Source organism: Quercus suber, unplaced genomic scaffold (assembly GCF_002906115.3).
Source record: "Quercus suber isolate HL8 unplaced genomic scaffold, Cork oak 2.0 scaffold_24, whole genome shotgun sequence".
Lineage (NCBI taxonomy): Eukaryota > Viridiplantae > Streptophyta > Magnoliopsida > Fagales > Fagaceae > Quercus > Quercus suber.
The window spans coordinates 817410-840589 of NW_027069489.1; the positions used below are offsets into that span (position 1 = coordinate 817410).

The 23180-nt window shown below is 36.0% G+C and overlaps 4 protein-coding genes across 5 annotated transcripts; 3 read left to right on the top strand and 1 right to left on the bottom strand.

Moving 5' to 3' along the window:
* The first annotated feature begins 1487 nt into the window (after positions 1–1487).
* LOC111986403 (pentatricopeptide repeat-containing protein At4g31850, chloroplastic) lies at positions 1488–8076 on the top strand. The gene is made up of 5 exons (XM_065766709.1): positions 1488–1861; positions 2388–4348; positions 5112–5222; positions 5322–5409; positions 5467–8076. The coding sequence occupies exons 2-5, from the start codon at positions 2495–2497 to the stop codon at positions 7452–7454; spliced, it is 4041 nt and encodes a 1346-aa protein (XP_065622781.1). The 5' UTR covers positions 1488–1861; positions 2388–2494; the 3' UTR covers positions 7455–8076.
* A 2030-nt stretch (positions 8077–10106) lies between these two features.
* LOC111986404 (putative pentatricopeptide repeat-containing protein At1g74400) lies at positions 10107–13696 on the top strand. The gene is made up of 4 exons (XM_065766715.1): positions 10107–11181; positions 11968–12146; positions 12601–12684; positions 13661–13696. The coding sequence occupies exons 1-4, from the start codon at positions 10107–10109 to the stop codon at positions 13694–13696; spliced, it is 1374 nt and encodes a 457-aa protein (XP_065622787.1).
* On the top strand, positions 13632–15981 carry LOC136064435 (NEP1-interacting protein-like 2). Of its 2 annotated transcripts, none has more exons than XM_065766182.1 (4): positions 13632–13839; positions 14297–14376; positions 15221–15379; positions 15620–15981. In XM_065766182.1, exons 2-4 carry the CDS (start codon positions 14329–14331, stop codon positions 15740–15742), a joined length of 330 nt encoding a protein of 109 aa, XP_065622254.1. In that variant the 5' UTR covers positions 13632–13839; positions 14297–14328; the 3' UTR covers positions 15743–15981. The 2 variants fall into 2 exon arrangements, with proteins under 2 accessions (XP_065622254.1, XP_065622251.1); XM_065766179.1 differs by having other exon boundaries at positions 13633–13839; positions 14293–14376.
* A 705-nt stretch (positions 15982–16686) lies between these two features.
* On the bottom strand, positions 16687–21682 carry LOC111986402 (ribulose-phosphate 3-epimerase, chloroplastic). Its single transcript, XM_024018024.2, has 10 exons — positions 21373–21682; positions 19885–19999; positions 19543–19683; positions 19344–19457; positions 18943–19021; positions 18145–18254; positions 17972–18028; positions 17400–17469; positions 17189–17297; positions 16687–16948 (listed from the first exon to the last, which is right to left on the bottom strand). Exons 1-9 carry the CDS (start codon positions 21483–21485, stop codon positions 17248–17250), a joined length of 849 nt encoding a protein of 282 aa, XP_023873792.2. The 5' UTR covers positions 21486–21682; the 3' UTR covers positions 16687–16948; positions 17189–17247.
* Positions 21683–23180: the final 1498 nt, after the last annotated feature.

A 23180-nucleotide genomic window follows, 5' to 3' on the forward strand; every position in this document is an offset into this window, starting at 1 on the left:
GAATTGGAGTGCTTTTGAACAAATACATACCAAAAGAAGAAATAGATTGGAGCATCAACGACTTAATGATCTTGTGTTTGTTCATTATAACTACCGATTGAAAGAAAGGTATATATTATATAATCTCTTTGTTTCAATGTTTTTGTGGGAAAATATGAGTGATTCACTGATTTGGTCAAGTGGGTTCTTTGTGATTGTGAAATATAAGTGATTTGGTTACTAATTAAATTATTCATTATGTTCATCTTATGATAGAGTCAAAAGGAAGAAGTTCAATTTTGATCCTATTGATTATGCAAGTATCGATAAAACTGAATTTTGGTAGTGGAAGATGAGGAACCTCCATTTCTGGATCATGAGGAGATAGAGAATGCATTATATGAAGAGGGAGCCTATCTAATTGAAGAAGGGTCTTCTAGCCATGTACAAAGAGGTTAGCTTATAACAATTCTTTGCCTAGTTGCATATTTTAATTAGACTATTTATGATTTATGAGAAATGATTATGAGAATTGTTATTTCATTTATTGTTCTTTGGTTTTGGAATTTGTATAGATATGGACAATGAAGTGATTGAGGATGATGATGACATCAATTTGGAATCATTTGGTGATGAAGATGATGCTCCTCCCGGATTTAGAGATAAAAATCAGCCTATTCATGTTGAAGATGAAGAAGATGAGGATGAGGATGATGATTATGATGCTAGTGGTGGAGCATTTGGTTCACATGATGATATTGATTTCGATTGTCTTCATAACAAATGAGGCTTGGGTTTTAAAACTAGGTGTTTGTTTGAAACTTTGAAACTTAGTTGTTGTTTGTTTGAAACTTTAAAACTTAGTTGTTGGTTGTAATGAACTTATTTGTTATTTTCATTTGGATGTAAATGTAATAACTAATGAACTTATTTATTTGGTTTTGTTGAAAGTTTATTAGAATTTCAGGATGATTATTTTGTAATGTTATTACTTATTGATTTGAGCCCTCTTGAGATTGCTTAGGTTTTTTTGCTTTAATAAGTAATGAAATATTTTATTACAGGTGATGTTTCTAAAGCAAGTTATGGACCATCTATTGCTGAGTGCTATGTTGTGACCAATCCATTGGCTTTTGTCAATAAATTATTACTGCAAAAAAAAAAAAAGGTGTTTCTTTGCAATTTGATGCAAAAATCAGTAATCAAAGTTATTAAGTCAAATTATATAAAAAGATGTTATATTATATACTTATATTCTTGTATTTTTTTAAAGGAAACATATTTGTTATTATAGGTTTGTTAGTTTTAGACTTTTAGTATATTAAAAAATTATTAATTATTTATATAATTTAAATAAATAATAATTAAATTATTTATGATGTCATCGGTTCGACTATCGATCAAACCCCGATCCGACCATAAAACCGGTATTTAGCCCTTTTTCCGGTTCTTTTACCGTACCAGTTTTTAAAACCATCTCTACCAAACTAAATTAAAAAATAAAAAAAAATAAAAATCCCAAAATTGTCACTTTATGCCTTATCCACGGACCACGAACGTCTGGCCCCTGAAATCCAAGCTTCTCTCTAGTTCGATTTCCCCCAAAATCTAGGCCCTTTATTTCTTTCTTATCCTTTCAACAAAATTCCAAAACCTACGCTTTCATTTCCCAATTCTTTTCTCTCTGTATATATATATATATATCTATATCTATTTATATATGAATGAATTTAAATCTCGGCGGTCACAGCTCTCGTAGTAGTCTGCGTTTTTATGGAGGATGTGGGGTTTGAATTTGATGGCGTTAGCAGGCCTTCTCATTTTGTAGCCCGTTGGCTCGTCTGCACCATTTCCGGAGCTCTTACCGGCCTCTTCGCTCTTGGTATGTAATTTTGATTTTCAGATGAAATTTACTTGATTTGGCGTGGATTTCAGCTATTTACAATTCTGGGTCTTGTTCAATTTCTAAGTGTGCATGTGGGTTTGGGTTTTTTATTTTTTATTTTTAAATAGTACTGCTATGCATAGGTGAATGTGAATTTGGAGAGTAGTCTGTGTAATCAAGAATTAATATCAATTCAGTGCTTATGCCGCGCAACTAGCTGATTGGAATTCTCTGCTTACTTTAGCATATACTTACCACTGTTACAATTATTAGCATCAATTGCAACATGCCACATTAACAGTTGTGGAAAAGATTGTGAAAATTTTTGTTTCCTTGTGCTTATTGCCCCGTAAGAGTTTGATTAACAGTGAGGATTGTTGTACAGTATGCTCTGCGAGTGCAACTAATCTTAAGTGAAGTTCTCCTATGAAGAACTTTCCACGCGTTTCGGATAACTGATATAATTTATCCAAAAATAAATAGATATTCTACGTTTTACTAATGGAGAGTGCTGCATGTACAGTGCTTGATAAAAAGCTACGGTACAACATTGAGAGCTTGAGGAAGAAATGTAGTAACAAGAAGACTTCAAGTAGCAAATAGATGGACGAGCCCCCTCTCAACTAAGCAATGTCGATGCAATTTCTTCGAAGAGCCGTTTCAAGAACATTCTGTTCATCACTGTCTTCTTCTTCTTCTTCGTTGTCTTTGTCGTCGTCGTCGTCGTCTTTGCAAATATCTTTGTCTCCTTGTAATCTCACAAACACTATTCTTAGTTGCAGAACCCCTGAGGAAGCACTTGGGTGCTTCAATGCTGTCTCGAAACAAATAAACCCGGCCAAGAATCCTCAACCTTATTCTGCTATTGTTCATGTCCTAACTGGGGCCAAATTGTACACCAAGGCAAGGTGCTTGATAAAAGACCTTGTCCAGAAGCTTCAGAAGTCTCACAAGCCTTACTGGATCTGTCATTTTGTTTTCACTGAACTTAATGGGTTAGAAAGCTCTAAATACACTCCCAATGTGTTTAGAGTGTTAATTTTTGCGTTTTTTGAAATGGGTCTTGTGGAGGAAGCCCTATGGGTGTATAAGAAGATTGGAGTTTTGCCTGCAGTGCCAACATGTAATGCGCTCTTGGATGGGTTGGTTAAAGCTGGAAGGTTTGAGTCTATGTGGGAAATTTATGGGGACATGGTGTCTTGTGGGTTGGCTTCTAATGTAGTCACGTATGGTATATTGATTAATGGGTGTTGTGGTCAAGGTGATATCTCAAAGGCACGCAAGTTATTTGATGAAATGGTTAAGAAGGGTATCCAACCTACAGTTGTGGTATACACAACTCTTATACGTGGCCTTTGCAGTGTGAGTGAAATGGCTGAAGCAGAAAGTGTCTTTAAGTTGATGCGGGAATCTGGCATGCTCCCTAATTTGTACACCTACAACATTCTCATGGATGGTTATTGCAAAATGGCCAATGTTAAAAGAGCTCTCAACTTGTATCAGGACATGCTTGGTGATAGCTTGTGGCCAAATATTGTTACATTTGGTATCCTAATAGATGCACTTTGTAAATTGGGTGAACTGATGACTGCCAAGAATTATTTTGTATTCATGGCTAAGTTTGGTGTTATTCCTAATGTTTATGTGTATAATTGTTTGATTGATGGCCATTGTAAGGTGGGGAACTTGTCTGAAGCAATGAATTTGCAATTAGAAATGGGAAAGCTTGAAATTTCACCAGATGTCTTCACTTACAGTATACTTATTAAGGGTCTCTGTAGTTTGGGTAGAGTGGAAGAAGCAGATGATCTTTTTCACAGTATGACAACAAAGGGAGTCCTTGCTAATTCTGTGACATACAACTCACTAATTGATGGGTATTGTAAAGAAAGAAATATGGAGAAGGCTTTGGAAGTGTGTTCTCAAATGACTGAAAAGGGTATAGAACCCAATGTCATCACTTTCTCTACACTAATTGATGGTTATTGCAAGAGGGGAGACATGGAGGCTGCCATTGCATTGTACTCGGAAATGGTAATTAAAAGTATTGTGCCAGATGTTGTTGCTTACACAGCTTTGATCGATGGACATAGTAAAATTGGTAACATGAAGGAGGCTCTTCGGTTGCACAAAGAGATGCAAGAGGCAGGTCTATCCCCCAATGTATTCACAATTAGTTGTTTGATTGATGGACTCTATAAAGATGGAAGGGTTTCTGATGCGATTAAACTATTCTTGGATATATCTGGAGTTGGTTCCATTAGAGATGAAATCAATAGAACAGATAGAAGCTTTTGTTCCCCAAATTATGTGACGTATACAACTATAATTCAAGGTTTGTGTAGTGATGGAAAAATTTTCAAGGCTGCTAAGATTTTCTCAGATATGAGATGCTATGGTTTGAGACCAGATGCCTTCACTTACATCATCATGTTACAGGGGCATTTCCAAGCCAAACATGTGCTTGATGTGATGATGTTGCATGCAGATAAAACCCCGATCCGACCATAAAACCGGTATTTAGCCCTTTTTCCGGTTCTTTTACCGTACCAGTTTTTAAAACCATCTCTACCAAACTAAATTAAAAAATAAAAAAAAATAAAAATCCCAAAATTGTCACTTTATGCCTTATCCACGGACCACGAACGTCTGGCCCCTGAAATCCAAGCTTCTCTCTAGTTCGATTTCCCCCAAAATCTAGGCCCTTTATTTCTTTCTTATCCTTTCAACAAAATTCCAAAACCTACGCTTTCATTTCCCAATTCTTTTCTCTCTGTATATATATATATATATCTATATCTATTTATATATGAATGAATTTAAATCTCGGCGGTCACAGCTCTCGTAGTAGTCTGCGTTTTTATGGAGGATGTGGGGTTTGAATTTGATGGCGTTAGCAGGCCTTCTCATTTTGTAGCCCGTTGGCTCGTCTGCACCATTTCCGGAGCTCTTACCGGCCTCTTCGCTCTTGGTATGTAATTTTGATTTTCAGATGAAATTTACTTGATTTGGCGTGGATTTCAGCTATTTACAATTCTGGGTCTTGTTCAATTTCTAAGTGTGCATGTGGGTTTGGGTTTTTTATTTTTTATTTTTAAATAGTACTGCTATGCATAGGTGAATGTGAATTTGGAGAGTAGTCTGTGTAATCAAGAATTAATATCAATTCAGTGCTTATGCCGCGCAACTAGCTGATTGGAATTCTCTGCTTACTTTAGCATATACTTACCACTGTTACAATTATTAGCATCAATTGCAACATGCCACATTAACAGTTGTGGAAAAGATTGTGAAAATTTTTGTTTCCTTGTGCTTATTGCCCCGTAAGAGTTTGATTAACAGTGAGGATTGTTGTACAGTATGCTCTGCGAGTGCAACTAATCTTAAGTGAAGTTCTCCTATGAAGAACTTTCCACGCGTTTCGGATAACTGATATAATTTATCCAAAAATAAATAGATATTCTACGTTTTACTAATGGAGAGTGCTGCATGTACAGTGCTTGATAAAAAGCTACGGTACAACATTGAGAGCTTGAGGAAGAAATGTAGTAACAAGAAGACTTCAAGTAGCAAATAGATGGACGAGCCCCCTCTCAACTAAGCAATGTCGATGCAATTTCTTCGAAGAGCCGTTTCAAGAACATTCTGTTCATCACTGTCTTCTTCTTCTTCTTCGTTGTCTTTGTCGTCGTCGTCGTCGTCTTTGCAAATATCTTTGTCTCCTTGTAATCTCACAAACACTATTCTTAGTTGCAGAACCCCTGAGGAAGCACTTGGGTGCTTCAATGCTGTCTCGAAACAAATAAACCCGGCCAAGAATCCTCAACCTTATTCTGCTATTGTTCATGTCCTAACTGGGGCCAAATTGTACACCAAGGCAAGGTGCTTGATAAAAGACCTTGTCCAGAAGCTTCAGAAGTCTCACAAGCCTTACTGGATCTGTCATTTTGTTTTCACTGAACTTAATGGGTTAGAAAGCTCTAAATACACTCCCAATGTGTTTAGAGTGTTAATTGTTGCGTTTTTTGAAATGGGTCTTGTGGAGGAAGCCCTATGGGTGTATAAGAAGATTGGAGTTTTGCCTGCAGTGCCAACATGTAATGCGCTCTTGGATGGGTTGGTTAAAGCTGGAAGGTTTGAGTCTATGTGGGAAATTTATGGGGACATGGTGTCTTGTGGGTTGGCTTCTAATGTAGTCACGTATGGTATATTGATTAATGGGTGTTGTGGTCAAGGTGATATCTCAAAGGCACGCAAGTTATTTGATGAAATGGTTAAGAAGGGTATCCAACCTACAGTTGTGGTATACACAACTCTTATACGTGGCCTTTGCAGTGTGAGTGAAATGGCTGAAGCAGAAAGTGTCTTTAAGTTGATGCGGGAATCTGGCATGCTCCCTAATTTGTACACCTACAACATTCTCATGGATGGTTATTGCAAAATGGCCAATGTTAAAAGAGCTCTCAACTTGTATCAGGACATGCTTGGTGATAGCTTGTGGCCAAATATTGTTACATTTGGTATCCTAATAGATGCACTTTGTAAATTGGGTGAACTGATGACTGCCAAGAATTATTTTGTATTCATGGCTAAGTTTGGTGTTATTCCTAATGTTTATGTGTATAATTGTTTGATTGATGGCCATTGTAAGGTGGGGAACTTGTCTGAAGCAATGAATTTGCAATTAGAAATGGGAAAGCTTGAAATTTCACCAGATGTCTTCACTTACAGTATACTTATTAAGGGTCTCTGTAGTTTGGGTAGAGTGGAAGAAGCAGATGATCTTTTTCACAGTATGACAACAAAGGGAGTCCTCGCTAATTCTGTGACATACAACTCACTAATTGATGGGTATTGTAAAGAAAGAAATATGGAGAAGGCTTTGGAAGTGTGTTCTCAAATGACTGAAAAGGGTATAGAACCCAATGTCATCACTTTCTCTACACTAATTGATGGTTATTGCAAGAGGGGAGACATGGAGGCTGCCATTGCATTGTACTCGGAAATGGTAATTAAAAGTATTGTGCCAGATGTTGTTGCTTACACAGCTTTGATCGATGGACATAGTAAAATTGGTAACATGAAGGAGGCTCTTCGGTTGCACAAAGAGATGCAAGAGGCAGGTCTATCCCCCAATGTATTCACAATTAGTTGTTTGATTGATGGACTCTATAAAGATGGAAGGGTTTCTGATGCGATTAAACTATTCTTGGATATATCTGGAGTTGGTTCCATTAGAGATGAAATCAATAGAACAGATAGAAGCTTTTGTTCCCCAAATTATGTGACGTATACAACTATAATTCAAGGTTTGTGTAGTGATGGAAAAATTTTCAAGGCTGCTAAGATTTTCTCAGATATGAGATGCTATGGTTTGAGACCAGATGCCTTCACTTACATCATCATGTTACAGGGGCATTTCCAAGCCAAACATGTGCTTGATGTGATGATGTTGCATGCAGATACGCTTAAGATGGGTATCATTCCAAATGCAGTCATATACCAAGTTTTGGCAAAGGGTTATCAAGCAAATGACTACCTAAAATCGGCTCAAAGGTGTTCTGAGGATTTACTTGAATTTGGTGTTTGAATTAGGACCTATGCCATGATTGTTCTTGGTCAGAGGAAGCACCAATTATGAACAAGGACAACATATCAAGTTGTGGGTAGTGATCTCCTTAGCAAGATGATTGATATTCTCTGAAGGACTCCTAATTGGCAAGGCTGATGAGAGGATGCACAACAACTCATCTCTCCCTTTTGCAACTTGTAAAACAATAAGTGATGTTGACATTTCATTGCAATTGTTTCTATATAATGTGGGAATAGAAATTATGGCATTGGTTGAGCATGTCTATGATTGTCTTGTTGACGGTTCTTCAACCTCGAGGAGTTGTGCACGTACTTGGATGTTTCATTGAGGATCTAAATCCCAACTCCAAGTGGATCAATTATATTTGAAGAGCTCCAAATCATTGTGTAAAGAGAACATGCTAGATTGATTTGGCTTGCATGGAATTGTGATATATCCTCTGGGTTATGCTGAGTTAAACCCATTGAAAAGTTTTATTTCTCCTCTTTCAAACATCAATTCAATGTATTGTTACTGCACAGTAGTTGGTGTAATACTAGCAAATGAATTGGATTTTATGATTCAAATGAGGCAATTTGAGAATTCGGAATTTACAATGGAATAAATGCTCTTTGAACTATTTTTCATTCATATGTATGTTAGACATTTAATTTTTGTTGCGAAATGGGATTGTTCCAGTATAATGAGAATATATAGTCTAAGAAATAATAATTGAACAGTCAAAAGTATAGATCAACAATTATGAATCTTTTGAGTTGACAAATACCTGGCTAGGACTGTCCAAACAAAAGAAAAATTCGACTCACCTACTTGACTTGGACTGACCCAACGAGCTTTCGCTGGTTTCAACTGACTCTGGTGGTTGGCGGCGAGTAAATGCTTTGAAACCCAAGTCTGTTGGGTGGAGTGGGGGGTTTTCCACACTGGAATTTGACACCCGTTCTGTGAGGAATTTAAAAATCCACCAATTTTGGCGAAAGGGAATGCAAGAGATCTCTGCCTATATCTGGTAGTGATCTAGAGATATCTGTGCAGATTGAGTGGAGATCTAGAGATTCTTTGCCAGATTTGTGCCTTCGTCACCCATTGTCTTCGTCTATTGTCAGTTTCAACCACATCTGACCTACACCCATGGACTTTCTATCAGTTGAGTTGTCATTTCTCCTCGTTCGGCAATGGGTTCTTCCTCCCCACATGGTTGGGTTGAGTGACAGGTTGAGCCTCAAGCCAACACGACTTGAGGACACCCCTATACCTAGTTTTGTCAAATCAGTTTCTCAACCCCTATACCCACACCTCGATAGGGTAACTTGGTTTGAGATTTTCTGCATTGGTTTAAATGTGCATTGGGTGATATCATGATTTTTTTTTGGGGGGTTGGGTAATTTGGTTTGGTTGCTATCTTTGGGGTTGAATCACCGCATGTGGTGGTTGAAATGGCATTAGGTCTCTCTCTCTCTCTCCCTCTGAATTTTTTTCCCTATAAATCTCAACCTCAAACTTCTCATAATTTTTGTATATTTAATTTGAGTGTTTGGTAATACATTGTTTTGGTTTTGCCGTTTTGGAATCTTAAGCTCCATTTGGTTCCCAAGAAACTTTAAAGAAAAAATGTAACGATTGTGGTGATTGTTTGGTTATACATAGCTTGATTTTCTACTTGTTTCTGGTTGGATTTCTTACTGTTTGTAGTGATTGTGTTTATGTTGGGTTTTTGTTTGTGTTGGATTTCTTACTGTTGGATTTCTTGAATACTGATTGTGTTTGCAGTGATGTTTAGGGTTTTTTGTTTGGATGTCGAGAAAATGGTGGGAATGAAAAATTATTTTATTTTATTTTTAGTGGGTGTAATTTTTTGGATCTTAGAGAATTTTTTTAAAATTTTTTTAAAGTTCTTTTATGCAATTTAATTGACACGGTATGTTTTAATTGGCCCAACTAGCATACATGGCAGGTTTAGGTGGCATTTAACGGAAGCATCAGTATCGGTCAAGGACGGAAAGGCTCGAATCAAAACACCATGTAACGTTAGGGGTCCAAATCCAAAATATTAAACTTTTAGGGGGGGAAAAGTTTCATTTTTAATTCATATAGCTTTTAAATATTGGGTTGATAATAAAATAGAAGACTGGTGTGGCTTGTCAATCACCTTGCCTGTCAAAGGGGATGTGGCTTGACCTTTTGATTGCCAGCATAGGTATTGGAATGAATTTGATATAAGATTGTGTCAATCAAGCACAGTCATTGCTTACAGTTCAACTTCCTTATCTCAGGAAATGCACCCAAGTTTTTGATATTATGACACATATCATGAGATATATGAAAAGGTTCCCATTGGTCCAAACAAGGGTGACCAAATTATTTGCAATAATTTGTCATCCTAAAGTTCAACTTCATACCTATCTCAAGCCACCAAAAGCAAACCAAGCCCTTAAAAAGTACCTTAACTCCAATTGCATCACAGAGGCCCTGATGTTCTTTAGAGAGCTAATGAGAAAAAGCCCTTCTACAATTGATAGCTTTTCTTTCTTATTTGTCCTCAAAGCTTGCACCCAGAAGCATTCTGCCACCGGAGGAAAACAATTGCACACCCTCATCATAAAATTTGGGTTTGAGCCCATCATTTACCTCCAAACTTCTCTGATAAATATGTATTCAGCAAGAGGGAATCTTTTTGATGCACATTGTGTGTTTGATGAAATAACCTGTAAAAATATAGTTTGCTGGACGGCCTTGATTTCTGCCTATGTTGACAACCAAAACCCTCAAAAAGCTCTCAAGCTGGTCTGGCAGATGCAGATGGACAATCTGGAGCCTGATAATGTCATGTTGACTGTTGCGCTTTCTGCCTGTGCAGATATTGGGGCATTGGAGATGGGAGAGTGGATTCATGCTTACATTCGTTGTAAAGAAGGGCTTCATATAGATTTATCCCTGAACAATTCTCTCATTAACATGTATGCAAAATGTGGGGACATAGTGGCTGCCAGGAGATTGTTTGATAGCATGAAAAAGAAGGATGTCACAACTTGGACATCCATGATTGTGGGGCATGCGCTCCATGGACAAGCAGAAGAAGCTCTTAAACTTTTTTCAAAAATGAGAGGAATAAACAAGAACAGTAGGAAGCACAAGGGGCATGGTGATTGTGGTAGTTCTTTAATTGTCCCAAATGATGTTACATTTATTGGAGTTCTAATGGCTTGTAGCCATGCAGGGATAGTGGAGGAAGGGAAACAACATTTCAAAAGTATGAGTGAGGATTATGGTTTAAAGCCTAGAGAGTCTCATTTTGGTTGCATGGTGGATCTTTTCTGCCGAGCTGGACTCCTAAATGAAGCATATGAATTTATTTTAGAGATGCCATTTAAGCCAAATGCAGTGGTTTGGCGAACTCTATTGGGTGCATGTACCCTCAAAGGAAATATTGAGGTTGCTACAGAAGTTCAGGTCAGACTGCTTGAGTTGGATCCTGGCTATGCTGGTGATTATGTTGCCATGTCCAATATCTATGCTTCTAAAGGCATGTGGGATCAGAAAATTGTTGTCAGACATCATATAAAGAGGCAGAGGTCTCCTGGTTGCAGCTTAATTGAGGTGGGAACTGAAATAAATGAATTTGTTGCTGCAGATGAGGATCATCCTTTAAGGTCTGAGATTTATACGGTTCTCAAGCACTTGCTTATCAACATGAAATCTTTTGGGTACTCTCTGGAGCTTTCAAGCACAACAAAGTATTGATCGTCAAAAGTTGTCAGATGAGCTTATGGTTTTGGTTGTTTTTGGAGTGAATTGAGCTATTTAGAAGGGTTTGTTATAGATTGTTGTGAAATGATTTGATTTGGAGTGAATTGAGCTATTTAGAATTCAATGTTTTGTCATTCCTTTGAGGACATTGAGAAGACATTCGATGAGCTAAAGGTTTTATGCCAGTGTAGTCTTTTTGGGTGGTTTCGTTGTTGGGGTTTTACTGATTATTCTTCTCTCTTTGAGTTTATGTTTTCTCTTAGATTAGTTTCCCGATTTCCCTCTTTTTTGCTGTTTGTTTTATCATTTTCTTGTTGTTCATCATCATGAACAACTTGTACTCTTCCTTATTTTTTCATTAATAATAGTTCTCTGATTACCTTAAAAAAAAAAAAAGAAAAAAAAAAAAGAATTCAGTGTTTTTGTTCAAATTCTAAATGAGCATGTGGGTTTGGTTTGGTTTTTTTATTTTATTTTATTTTATTTTAATAGTACTGCTATGCACAGGTGAACATTGATGTTATTGCTGGCTAAATTTATTTCCTTCTTTTCTTTTTTGGTTTTAAATATGGAGAATACTCTATAAGCAACCAGATTGAAATTTTTTCTTGTTCAATTCTCTATGTTTAATCAAGAATTAATATGTATATAATCCTTATGCCTCACAACTAGCTGATTGCTATCAATTTTTTTCCTAGTTTATGAGGTATGTTGTTTCTTATAGTTTTATCTGACTGTATCTACTGAATTTATCTTTATGTAGCTGGAGCTTTCACAGGAGCTATTGCTGGTGCTCTAGCAGGTAAGGCTTCTGATAGTGGCATCCTCCGTGGAGCTGGACTTGGTGCCATTGCTGGGGCTGTGCTCTCTGTAGAGGTTCTGGAGGCGTCCCGTGCTTACTGGTGTCTAGAACGATATGGGTCAAGGAGCTCATCTTCAATGGTTTGTTATTTAGTCCCTGTGTTCTTTGTTTGTTTGTGTTGGATTTCTCTGGTGTTGTTTGCATGTCATAAAATTATGACCTGCCAAGATAGGACTTGATTCACCTTTACAGGTGAAGTCAACTACATCATGGTTTGAAAACCTAGCCTCTCAACTGAAAAGTGGAATAGCAATAGGACCATACCTAAACTTTGCGGCCCTGATTTATGGGGTTATGAACAACCCTTCTAGGGAGAATTCATTCTTTCACATGTCATCATCATAGAGTTTCATTTTGTAGAGGTGCTTTCATTTTCATCTTTTGCTAAAGAGCAACTGCCTTCCCACTGGTGAAACATATATTCTTATTATTACCCCTTTCACATTTCATGAGTTTTTTTTTTTTTTTTTTTTGGGTGGAAGGTCCCTTGTCTTAATTCATGTTATAGACCAATTGTCTTCCTTTTGGATCCAGGCAGATTTCATAGAGGAGCTTTTTCATGGGAGATTTATGGAGGAACAATTTACACCAGCGATGTTAACTGCTTACCATTGGCAGGTTTTTACACATTCCACCCCCCCCCCCCCCTCTCTCCTCCTCCTTTCCTTAGAAATAGCTATTTGTAATATGCATCTTAAATTCATTAATGTTCATATGCATGCTCTGTTGGGTGGGATGTAGCTAGTGGATGGGCTTCTTGTTTTATATAACCTGTCAATTTTGGTTTCCAGATTGCACATGTCCACTTTGTCATGAAATGCTAATCAGTAGACTTCTTCAATAATGATTGTGCTCAATATGTTTTTCTTTATTTTTGTTTTTGTACTAACCCTTTTCTGGGTCATTTCTTTTTCGCAAGATATGGAACTTTGACAAAATAATGTAGGGTTTTTAAAAAAAAAAAAAAGAAAAGCAGAGTCTCCTTTTTCATAAAAATTAATTGGTTTTATTTTTGATTTGACATTATTGGTAAGAGGGTTGTTATCTGGCACCTTATTTGTGTTATACCATTTATACTCTTCATTATATTGTTTTAATGTTCTTAATCTTTGCATCCCCTAAGCAACTATTCTATAATCATTGTCTCAATATTTGGTGAAACAAATCAAGCTGTATATTCTTCCCTCATGTATATTATTCTCACTCTTCATGTCAGGACATTTTGATAAAGAATTAAGGTGTCATCACATTTCTTCATGCATTGCATTGCAATTAGCATACTCTGCGGTTGATAAATAATTTGTTAACAATATGCTCTATACTTTCCGGGATTTCTTTGAGGTGGTGCTTAGACTTCATATTGCAATTTGCGTACTCTGTAGAATATAATCTCTTTTTGGGTGTCTTGGCNAATGCATCTTATTAAGCAAATTAATCCTTCTCACTTTTGGATAGGAATCCTATACTTCCTTCCCCCACTCAACAAACCACACCCCCCCACCCCAAAAAAAAAAAAAAAAAAAAAAAAAAAAAAAAAAAACTTTGTTTCTTATAGTTTTATCTGACTGTATCTACTGAATTTATCTTTATGTAGCTGGAGCTTTCACAGGAGCTATTGCTGGTGCTCTAGCAGGTAAGGCTTCTGATAGTGGCATCCTCCGTGGAGCTGGACTTGGTGCCATTGCTGGGGCTGTGCTCTCTGTAGAGGTTCTGGAGGCGTCCCGTGCTTACTGGTGTCTAGAACGATATGGGTCAAGGAGCTCATCTTCAATGGTTTGTTATTTAGTCCCTGTGTTCTTTGTTTGTTTGTGTTGGATTTCTCTGGTGTTGTTTGCATGTCATAAAATTATGACCTGCCAAGATAGGACTTGATTCACCTTTACAGGTGAAGTCAACTACATCATGGTTTGAAAACCTAGCCTCTCAACTGAAAAGTGGAATAGCAATAGGACCATACCTAAACTTTGCGGCCCTGATTTATGGGGTTATGAACAACCCTTCTAGGGAGAATTCATTCTTTCACATGTCATCATCATAGAGTTTCATTTTGTAGAGGTGCTTTCATTTTCATCTTTTGCTAAAGAGCAACTGCCTTCCCACTGGTGATTATTATTACCCTTTCACATTTCATGAGTTTTTTTTTTTTTTTTTTTTTTTTTTTTTTTGGGTGGAAGGTCCCTTGTCTTAATTCATGTTATAGACCAATTGTCTTCCTTTTGGATCCAGGCAGATTTCATAGAGGAGCTTTTTCATGGGAGATTTATGGAGGAACAATTTACACCAGCGATGTTAACTGCTTACCATTGGCAGGTTTTTACACATTCCACCCCCCCCCCCCCCCTCTCTCCTCCTCCTTTCCTTAGAAATAGCTATTTGTAATATGCATCTTAAATTCATTAATGTTCATATGCATGCTCTGTTGGGTGGGATGTAGCTAGTGGATGGGCTTCTTGTTTTATATAACCTGTCAATTTTGGTTTCCAGATTGCACATGTCCACTTTGTCATGAAATGCTAATCAGTAGACTTCTTCAATAATGATTGTGCTCAATATGTTTTTCTTTATTTTTGTTTTTGTACTAACCCTTTTCTGGGTCATTTCTTTTTCGCAAGATATGGAACTTTGACAAAATAATGTAGGGTTTTTAAAAAAAGAAAAAAAGAAAAGCAGAGTCTCCTTTTTCATAAAAATTAATTGGTTTTATTTTTGATTTGACATTATTGGTAAGAGGGTTGTTATCTGGCACCTTATTTGTGTTATACCATTTATACTCTTCATTATATTGTTTTAATGTTCTTAATCTTTGCATCCCCTAAGCAACTATTCTATAATCATTGTCTCAATATTTGGTGAAACAAATCAAGCTGTATATTCTTCCCTCATGTATATTATTCTCACTCTTCATGTCAGGACATTTTGATAAAGAATTAAGGTGTCATCACATTTCTTCATGCATTGCATTGCAATTAGCATACTCTGCGGTTGATAAATAATTTGTTAACAATATGCTCTATACTTATATAATCTCTTTTTGGGTGTCTTGGCTTTAGTGAAATTATATTTATAAGCTGGTTATAATGCTCATAGAAGGTTTAAACTGTTTTTTTAGTGTTAATTTAAAAATATTTCTTTTGTTGGAACTTGGAATGTGCAGGTTAGCTTTGCTAATATAGGTTATGATGAGATTCATGATATTTATGGTGGAGTTGCACCCAGAGGGTTGTCAGAGGATTCATTGAAGAGATTACCATGCCATTTGGTCGTGGAGGAAACCAAGGCAGCACAAAGTATCTGTTGTACGATATGTTTGCAGGTATTGTTCTTTTTGTGAAGATTTGGATGTTTTAATGGTCATTTCTTGTTTATGTAGCAGTTGTGGTGTATGAGTATTTCCATGATCAATTCTCAACTTTTTCTCTAATTTACCAAAGAAAATTGATAGTAATAATTACATAGGAAATCTGAAAAATCAAATTCACTTTATTGTAATTGTAAAGTTACCTTCTTAATATGTGTTAGCATACAACCCTAATAATAAATGCGTATTTTGCAGGATATTGAAGTAGGAGAAACTGCAAGAACCTTGCCCCAGTGTCACCACGTTTTTCATTTGAAATGTGTGGACAGATGGCTCATCAATCATGGTTCATGTCCTGTATGCAGACAGGAAGTATAAATTCATATAGGATCCTGATTGTGTAGATATAAAGTGTCTGTAATTTGAAGGTGATTACTGTAAAATATGGCTTCCCTCACAGATTTAGACAGTCTGTGAGTATTGTTGTTAGGCATAGAGTCGGGGAACTGGTACCCTTTGTATAGTGGTTGTTGGTATTTTGAAGTATATAATACTGTAGTTTCAAAATATTCTATGTATGTATGTCTGCCTTGATGATATTATTGGTTATTGAGAAAGGCCCTTTAGAGTACAGATATGATCAAAGTATAGCCTTACTCGCATATAACACGAAGAGGGAGGCATCATACTCCACTTCACTGGCCTCTCCTTCAAGGCCATTTTGCTTATTGAGCTATTTGACTGATCAAATATTATATCTTCATGATCTTTTTGAATTCCATGAATGACAGAAGGGTCTGAGGACGTGGCTCGTATAATGGACTTGATTCATAAATCAGGATGGTTTGGAGTATAAAATGGACAAATATAGGGCTCTAGTAATGCAGTGAACAATGCAATTCTTAAGCCCTAATCCTAACCAGCCTTCTGGAAAATCTCCAAAATGAGACGGGAAAATGACCACCAATTGATACAGTGAAAGTGATGCTGTCAACTGTCAAGACAACAAATTATAGTATAGAAGGCAAACTATCTATAGAGAAATAATTATTTAATCTTTGCCTTGCATCCAACATAGAAATGCCTTGTAAGTAAAATTAAAAATTGTTTATTTTCTGAAGGCCGCTGGTACTTTCTGATCCAATGCCTCAGGTCAGTGCTAGTCCAATGCTTTTTACAGCGAATTTCTTGTCCAGAATCTGTTGAAGTGCTTTGCCTTTGGCTAAAAAGGATTTTTAATGATTAATGTAAACTTACCAACTCTAATATCAGTCAATTTTTTTCGCTCGTCACACCTTCACTGATCTTTAAAAAATAACAAATGAAAAGACAAGAAAAGTTCATTACAGAAAAGGAAGTTAATAGAACTAATGATTTGTTACAGAGCAAAGGGTTTTGAGTAAGTTTGAATTATTAATCCTTGTAAAGGATATGGTATACAAACAATGCCCCATAGTGGTACTCCCACTGCATATTGGATTTCTTAGAACTTTATCGCCGATGAAAAGAGAATTTGCAGGAAATTATAGCACATCTGACAACTCGAAGCTAGCAGTACGCTGGTTATTGATTTGTGCGTATTGTCTGCAAGCATGAAGAAACCATGATCAGATTAAATAGAGTAAGTTCCACGAAAAAAAAATTATGCTCTCGAGATCACTTTGTAATGAAGGTACGATAGAACTAATTGATGCCCATATAGTGGTTTGTGCATCATACAAATTTACAACAAATTTGTGGCCAATGTTCTGACACCAACAAACTGTGAAGTTCATTTTCAGAATCTAATTGAGAAATTTTGATAATGTGGAGAAGGTGACATACATGGAAATAAAGAATACAGTATCGCAAGTTGCATTAAATATGATCTTCTTGAGGTCATTTCACACTGCAACTGCTACAGGCTTTTTGCTGGCTTTGATTCCTCTTATAGCTGGAAGATAGTCAATTCAAGCAACAAAAATAATTTCAGTACCCAACTAATCAGCATTATAATTGTATTTTTTGGACTAATGAAGGTTTGGTTTTGACATACCTTCAGCATAATCTTTGGCTCCAAAGACAGCCGAACCAGCAACTAGAGCATTAGCTCCAGCCTCTATAACCTGTCAATGTGGAAAAAAAACTATAAATTGGTTTTGTAGATGAACCCATAGGATGTTGTGCAACTTACTACAAAATATCTTTTCAAGATCCAAATCCCAGAAACTGAAGAAAAGTATGTTTTTCACTTAAAATCTTTTCATTCTCTGTTTTAATAGTCTGAGTTAACATGACAATATTATAGAATTCCAGAGGTTGCCTAATGAAGATGAATTGAGTGTCCTAAAGTTTCCAAAAGCTAAGGAGAAGGAACAAATACTTTTTCTTTCTTCTTATTTTTTTGTTTAGTTTCTCTAATGTGTTCTGACACCCTCAAGGTTGGTTAAGTGACACATAACATAGCTTTGGTACAGCCCACTGTGTTTAAAATGCAGTAACAAGAAATTTACATAGGTTCCACTGACCCTCATTCAAATGACTTTTTAATAATTACTAGAAGGCTGGTCCATAGATAACTTGAAGTTCATATGTTGACCAAAGGAAGAATAAATTTAGACTGGACACCTTATATGCATTTTTGGGACCAACTCCACCATCCACTTCAATCCATGGGTTCACTCCCTGCAAAAATAAATAAAACAACAAAATGTGAATGGCTCTGGAGTTCATATAAGATGTATAAGACATATCAAAGGAAAGCCACCAAGGATTAAATTTACATGAATGGAAAACCATACCTTCTCTGCGCATATTCTTCTCAAGTCTGAGATTTTCTTCACTTGGCTCTCAATAAAGCTCTGCCCACCAAACCCAGGGTTTACAGACATGATCAAGACCAGATCAACCACTGTTACATGCTAAAATTGTTAGTTCCATAGATGCTGGCCAGATAATTCCCAAATAATGTACTATTGTGTTGATTTAAGGTTGCTATGCATTATCTATTGTTTTTCTGTTTGCACTCACTTTTCACTAATGAAGTCAACGCATTTTTCTAGGGAGAAAAGCAGTAGGGAAGAAAAGAGAAAAAAAAAAAATCTTGTTTGCAAAGTAGATGGATCAGAACGGGATAGTGACCGTAAATGTTATTTAAGTCTCCAAAATGATTGAGTGTTATCTTACATAGGTCACTTGCCCACATCATCCCCATTGCAATCAATGTGTACATATTTTGTCCCTCAAAATTAATAGGAATTAAACTGGTTGTTTGGAATCTACATGGTAAAAACATATTACACTACTTTGTCTGTCCCAAATGACTTTAAATTATTTGTTCATCTCCACTTTGCACAAGTTATTCAGCATTTTTAATTAATGGTTCCTGACTTGTTCAATAGCCCATAGGCAAGGCTGGACGTGTCCACACCTTACCTTAGTAGTCAATAAATAACAAATTGGAATGAGGAACGAGCCTCAACAAATAGGCCAGATAAGATAAGGTCCTTCTGTAACGTCATTAAAGACTTTCTGGATAAGCATATTGCATAGAAATAAATAAATAATGAAAGAAAATAAACTCCTTGATATGAACTCACCATCAAGGACATATTCTATCGCAGTTAGTGGAGTGCCAGGGTTTAGGACAACTCCGGCTTTGGCTCCCAAACTTTTTATCTGGGTGATAAGAAAGAATACAGTCAAAAAAGTACAAGTAGTAACACTGAAACTATGAAAGAATCTCCAATTAAGATTTGTTATCCCTACCCCCACCTCTCTCTCTCTCTCTCTCTCTCCCTCACCTGGCAGAGCAATGAAACAAACAAGTTGATACAGAAAAGTAAACAAGAATGATGGAAATCAAGACATTGCCCACCTCATTTTGGAGCTTAGACTTTCAAGGCTGGATTATGTATCACATTACCTGACTTCTGAATTCAGAGACACCCACACACACCCCCCCCCATAAATATCAACACAGACCAAGAAAAAATCATACCTGATTAACTGTGCGATGCAAATGGATGGTGGAAGCTTGCTCACAATGAACACTGACTATGTCGGCTCCTGCCTTGATAAAATCTGGCACTCGCTGTTCGGGTTCCACAATCATCTGTAGGATATTGATTCCATATTAGCAATTTTTCTGGGGACTTTATAATGACCCAATTGGCATAAATAAAAGAAGGAAAGATTACCAAATGTACATCCAAAGGAAGATCTGTCACAGGACGCAAGGCATCGACCACAAGAGGTCCAATTGTAATGTTTGGAACAAAACGACCATCCATGACATCAACATGAATCCAATCACAACCAGCCAACTCCACTGCTTTTACCTAGATAAAGTGAGAGTGAAATGCTAACAACATCCATGAAAACCAAATACTAAATGACATAAACTTAACAAATATTAAGAGTATCTAACTTATAAAGAATTAAGAAGCAGGGTGGGCATTCAAACAGGTACATATAACTCTTTGGATTTATAGAAAAACAAAAGGCAGCATGGTGGCAAATATCAAAGTGCTAAATTGAACCTGCTCTCCTAACTTTGAAAAGTTAGCCGAGAGAATAGATGGAGAAACTATGATATCACTTTTCGAAAACTTATCAACCCGAGCTGAAGCCTTCACCACAGCACTAAATCTTCTCCTAAAATCAGACAACAAGTAGCAACGTATATCAGAAATAGATCATCATCTTCTGGAATGACTCAAAGAAACTGTTGCTGGAAAATTCAACTTAAGCTAGGCCAAAACCAAGTCCTTCCCTCATAGAAAACACAGATATGCTTAATTGAACATGAATGAACCTCGAACCAAAATACATGTAACATTTTCATTTTAACAACCAAACTACCAAAGTCTGAAACATAATTGCACTGTTAAAATATGCAGACTTTCTACATGTTGAATGAAGCTTTCAATAGAACAGTTTAACAACTATCTGGACATTGCCACTCTGAAAAATCCTAATTGTGCACTGAAATTAGAAAAGGCCAGTCGTAATACTAGCCTCTTTTCATTAGATATGAGCAGAGGATTTCATAGAGTGCCTTTGGAGTCCTCTTAAATAACCCCTTTACTAGGTTGGATGCTAAGGATTGATCTAAAACTCAGGGACAGAGTGCGCAGATCAGATTCTTGCAGCTAAACGTTTTCTTAGTGTTATAAATATACATACAAACTCAACAAAAATAAAGGAAATTTGTGCACATATAGAGAGATAATATCACGTATAACTTCAAAACAAGAGGCAATGGTGTGGTCTAGGTTATAGGAAGAGTGAAAATATAAATATTAATGAGATGCCCACATTAGCTTGAAATTTATGAAGGATAATACACTTGATTAAAATTGACAGTTTGAAATTAGGAAAACCAGAAATTAAGGAACTACCCTAATTGGAAGATCCCCTTGCCTCATGAACTTGTTGGCACAGTAACCTAAGAGGCAAATCCTTGGTATCTGAAAGTTGACATATAGAACAATCCAGTTTTCGTCTAATTATTCCTCCTTAGATGGACCTCTTGACATTCTCCTTTCAAATGAAGACAGTCTATTTAAACCATTAGATAAATGGGCAGAGGAAATACCTTCCTATCTTACAATAAAAAATTTGTACCTAATTCATTCATTTTATTGATGATGAAACAATAACAGATTCAAAGTTCAGCTAAACACAATCAATAACATGTAAGAAACAAAATTGTTCCTTTAGCCACTACAAGCTTTCAATTAAACTGACTACAACTTTTAATTGACACATGAGGAAAACAAACTGATTCAAACCCAGAAAAAGTTGCTTCCATCACCATCCACAGTTATACTACAATAATATAAATTTCTCAAAATCATTAAAGAATTCATGGTTCTTATTGTAAAAGTGTAAAACTATGTCATTTCTGAACAGGGTCTCATTCAAAAACACAAATTTTCTATCTTACCCTCCAAAACTCAACTAAACAACAATACCCAATAGAAATCCCAAGAAGAAAAGGCATACCAAGTCAAAGTAAACCGTACCTTGTGAAGGTGAGCGAGCTGGGTTGAGAAAGAGACTGTTTTTGAAGCTTAAGACCCCCACCAAACCCATTGATCTGGGATTGGACTGATGAACACAATGAAGCTGTTGACATTTTCTTCTTCTCTGTCTCTGTGACTCTGTGTGTGTCTCTCTTTGTATATACGAATAGGCGTCTCTCTGAGGCCTCAACGGTTAGGTAGTGAGAGAAAGTTTGGTTACTTTCTCAGTCTTTCTCTCTCTCTCTGGTCACTCACCAATTCTTTTTTGAAGAACACACTCACCAATCTTTCAACATTGAGTTTAATAAGGTAAGACCAAACAAAATCTAGGAGTTATTTAAGGAAAAATTTGTGTGTCTGACACGTGTCCCAAGGGGTGCCGATTTGCTTATCTGCAATGGTTGGCGCTCGATTAATCTTTGCTGACCTGTAATTGTAAGAGAGAGAGAGAGAGAGAGACGGTATTTTTTTTCTTTTTTAAGTAAAAAAAAGGAGTTCTCTGGTACGATGACATGGACTTCACGTTACTTGACAACAATAAATAATATAACATGTATCATTAATATCTTAATTGAGCTATCATCATAAATACAATACATTCGTTGAAGCATTACTATTCAAACCGCTTAACTTCTATAAGACATAATATAAAATGATACAATGATTCCTACCTACTAGGCTGCAACTAAGCCACACCTAAGGTGATAGAGAGATAGTATTATTTGGGTTCTTATTTATTTTAATTTTACATGGATCCTTATTTATTAATCTTTGTTTTTGGCCATAATTTGGATTTTAATTTTTTTAGGAAAAATTGGATTGTAGTTATGGAGGCCTTAACTTTGCTGTGCCCACGCTTCTTGTCCAAAAAAAAAAAAAAAAAAAAAAAACCTAAAAACTATATGGAGGAGAAGTCAGTCTGTTTCCTCGCCAAATAAATATTGAAACTGACATCTTTTTATAAAGACTGGCATATCTTATATTTATTAATTGTATATTATGGCTTTTTGTTAAGTTATTGTTTAGCTACATTGTATTGTCAACGAAAATATAAAATATGGTAGTTCCCTACTGAAGTCCATCTTTTGACTGGTTTGCATGAATCAAACATTTTTTTCAAGATTCTTATTAATACAAATAAGTTGAAGTGCGTTCGTCGTTTTTGTTTCAGCTAATAAACTAATTTTATTAGCTGAAAACACAATGGCTCAAAAGCTCTTTGCAGTGGAAGGTTCAAAAGCTCTTTGTGGGATCATGTTATAAATCATTGTTATCTCTATTACTTGTGAATCTTATTATAGGCTACATCAGCATAAGATTGTCTCTTCCTTTATAGGATGCCTTAGAACATTTATTTAATTGTTTTCAGTTAAATTCCTCAATATTTTTTGGTATTTCAGAAGTTTTAACATATGAATTTTTGAGATATTATTTTGCAATATTGAAATTATTTGACAGATTTCCACGGCTATAGTGATAAATTATTTCTTTTAGAGGTAACACTATAGTCAAATTTTTTATGTTGTTTCTATAATTTGTAGGTTTTGACTATTTTGATTCTTTAATTTTTTTTTTTTTTTGTCATTTTGGAAGTTTTAACATCGATATTTTTGGGTTTTTTTTTTGGTAATATCTAAAACAATTTGGCAGATTTCAATCATTATAACCATGGATCATTCTTTTGAAGATAACACATCTTTCTCTATTGTGCAGTCACATATATATATATATATTTTGTTTTGNAAAAAAAAAAAAAAACTAACTAACTAACTAACTAACAAGAAATTGGATTTATTTGCTAGAAGGGG